The 2,500-nt window shown below is 44.8% G+C and overlaps 1 protein-coding gene across 1 annotated transcript in view; it reads left to right on the top strand.

Moving 5' to 3' along the window:
* ptprz1b (protein tyrosine phosphatase receptor type Z1b) overlaps positions 1–2,500 on the top strand; it is a 36,668-nt gene that overhangs the window by 13,288 nt on the left and 20,880 nt on the right. The window contains exon 3 of the mRNA XM_076297221.1: positions 1,667–1,846. Coding sequence (XP_076153336.1) covers positions 1,667–1,846 — 180 coding nt within the window. The remainder of the gene's footprint in view (positions 1–1,666; positions 1,847–2,500) is intronic.

Below are 2,500 nucleotides of genomic sequence, written 5' to 3'. Positions count from 1 at the left end.
GAGGGAGATGTAGGGTCTTCATCTTGCTGCACTCAATCCTTTTCTACATGACCCCAAAGACCCAAGACCAATCCCCATAAGATTGAAGTCAACCATCATGTCATTGACTGATTGATTGATTGATTGATTGATTGATTGATTGATACTTTAATCCTTTAAAAGTAGGCTACCCTTTTAAAAGTTAATCCTTTACAGGAAATTACTTTGTGACTGCACCTTGTATCACCCAATCATATTGATGAATCTGATTTGACAGTTGTTAGTTTCGGCCAGCATGAAACGGAGAGAGAAATCTACCCCCGACTCTCCGTCGCCAGCTACTCCGGCCCTGTCGTTGCCATAGCAGCGCCACGTTTGCGTGGTTCTGACTGCCATGTCATCGCTTTCATGTCGCACCGCAGGAGCCAGATGTGCCTTTGGAGTGGGTGACCTCCCCCTCCCCCACCACCTCACCCCAACAGGGCTGCCAACCTGGCAGAGATGGAGAGAGAGGCAGGGAAAAGCACATCGACACTCAGTCCACCACAGCCATGGATTAGTGATAAACACTAAATAAATCAGGCAAAAATGGTTTATTTATCATTTTACAGCTCGGATGGGAGCATCAATGGGACAATGGGAAATTCAACCAAGCAGTGGAATAATTATCATTAACATGCTATTGCAGAATCCTACCCTGCATCTACATTCAATTTCGATATTTTGTGTTTAAATAAACCACATGAAACATGAACCAAAATCAGCTGACATTATAGATTGGTGGCAGCAATTTGCTGCAGGCTTGTCACATCCCCACCAGAGACCAATGAAATATGTGTATCCTCTTGGTAGATTGCTTCGCTAATTAGCCTTTAATTATTCACTACAAATCATCTTTAGGAGTTCCAGTCATATCTAATCCAGACTGCTGCACCGTTAACTAAGACAGTAGTCTTAATGGGCAGTGACTACTGTGCCTCATTAAGGTCAGGCCATAATGTCTGGCTCTGTGAGTCAAGAGCATAATGACACAATGAATGAGGTGTTTATGAAGTCCTCATAGACCCTGCACTGCATGGAGCCATTGATATGGTAATGGCCATAATACAATAGATAGTGTTGAATAGCATGTAGCGCGGATGAGTTTTTGCGGATAAAGATGCAGCCCCTGAAGACACATTGTTATGTCAGGAATTATATACTGTGTGTGAGCGTGTGCGTGAAGGGAGGGAGTGTTTGCATGCCATGTGTGACCCTCTGCCATCTGCCCATAAGGCCATCATCTGCTCAGCTCTCAGGAGGACATCTCTCTCTCTTCTTTCTCTCTTTCTCTCTCTCTCTCGCTCTCTCTCTCTGTCTCTCTGTGTGGCCTTGTACATTGTGTCACTGTGTTTTGTGCACTTGATGATGATTGATGGGTTATTCTAGCATATTGTTTATGTCACAAAGGCTTCGACATTTTAACTGTTATGAATGTTAAGAACTGTGAGGAGTCAGATATAATGGCGTTTGTATTTCAAAACAACTTTGGATCTTTTCAAAATTAATTTTCTACTGATCTAACATAAAAAATGAATGCAGTGCACTAAAATTGGCTTGTAGATTTCAGATTCCAGGGGTAACTCGGGGTAACTTGGGCATAACCACTATGGTCTCTATGGTGTCTGCGTTTGCTGTTTTGTTCCAGGCACTCTAAACCAACAGAACTGGCCCAAGAAATACCCCTCCTGCAACACGGCGAGGCAGTCGCCCATCGACATCGACGAGGACTTTGCCCAGGTCAAGCTGGAGTTCCAGAACTTGCAGCTGGAGGGATGGGAGCTCAAGACGCCAACCTCGACGACCATCAAGAACGATGGAAAAACAGGTTAGCCCGTATTTCCCTGATTAGTTGAGTCCTGGTGTCCAACTGCTTTAATTTAGCCACGGGCAAGCTCGTATTTCAGCTCTGCACGACACCGGCTGATTTGATTTCATCGAGCCACTTTGACCTCCACGAGGGGCTTTAGCCAAATCTCGGGAAGTCAGCAGGTGGGGGTTTCATCTTAAATGAAACCTATTAAAGTCACAGCTCACAGAATCGTACCGTTTCAAAAAGCCGATCAGGCTGAACTCATTACACATCCGCACTGAGCAGTTATACCCTGGGGACAACACTCAGAGACTTCAAAAGCACTTTCAGCCAGTGCCATCATTTGTATCATATATAAAGCATGCTGACTCAAATCGAGGTTACGGTGCTGTCATGGGCTCTGACAACAGTTTCATCAGATGATTATGCATTTGAATGGCAATGAGAGTCTCTGCATTTCGCTTTCACTCTGCGTGTTTTGTACTCGCTTTGTCGCTGTGCCAAGGAGAAATTAAATTATGCCAGGATATCATCTTTCCAACATGGCTCCCATGGTTATGTAAATGCACTGGGGTCTGTGGGATTAAGAGCCCTGTTCCCTTCCCTGACGGGGGTGGGGGGGGGATGGTACCTGGCTAATAAAGTGATATCTTTCAGAGACGTTTTTTA

Source organism: Alosa pseudoharengus, unplaced genomic scaffold (genome assembly GCF_046254945.1).
Source record: "Alosa pseudoharengus isolate Yale_2024_CS ecotype anadromous, Long Island Sound unplaced genomic scaffold, YU_APseudo_1.1 YU_APseudo_1.1_scf_20, whole genome shotgun sequence".
Lineage (NCBI taxonomy): Eukaryota > Metazoa > Chordata > Actinopteri > Clupeiformes > Clupeidae > Alosa > Alosa pseudoharengus.
The sequence above is the reverse complement of the archived record's forward strand: the minus strand, read 5'-3'. Positions and strand labels throughout refer to the sequence as shown.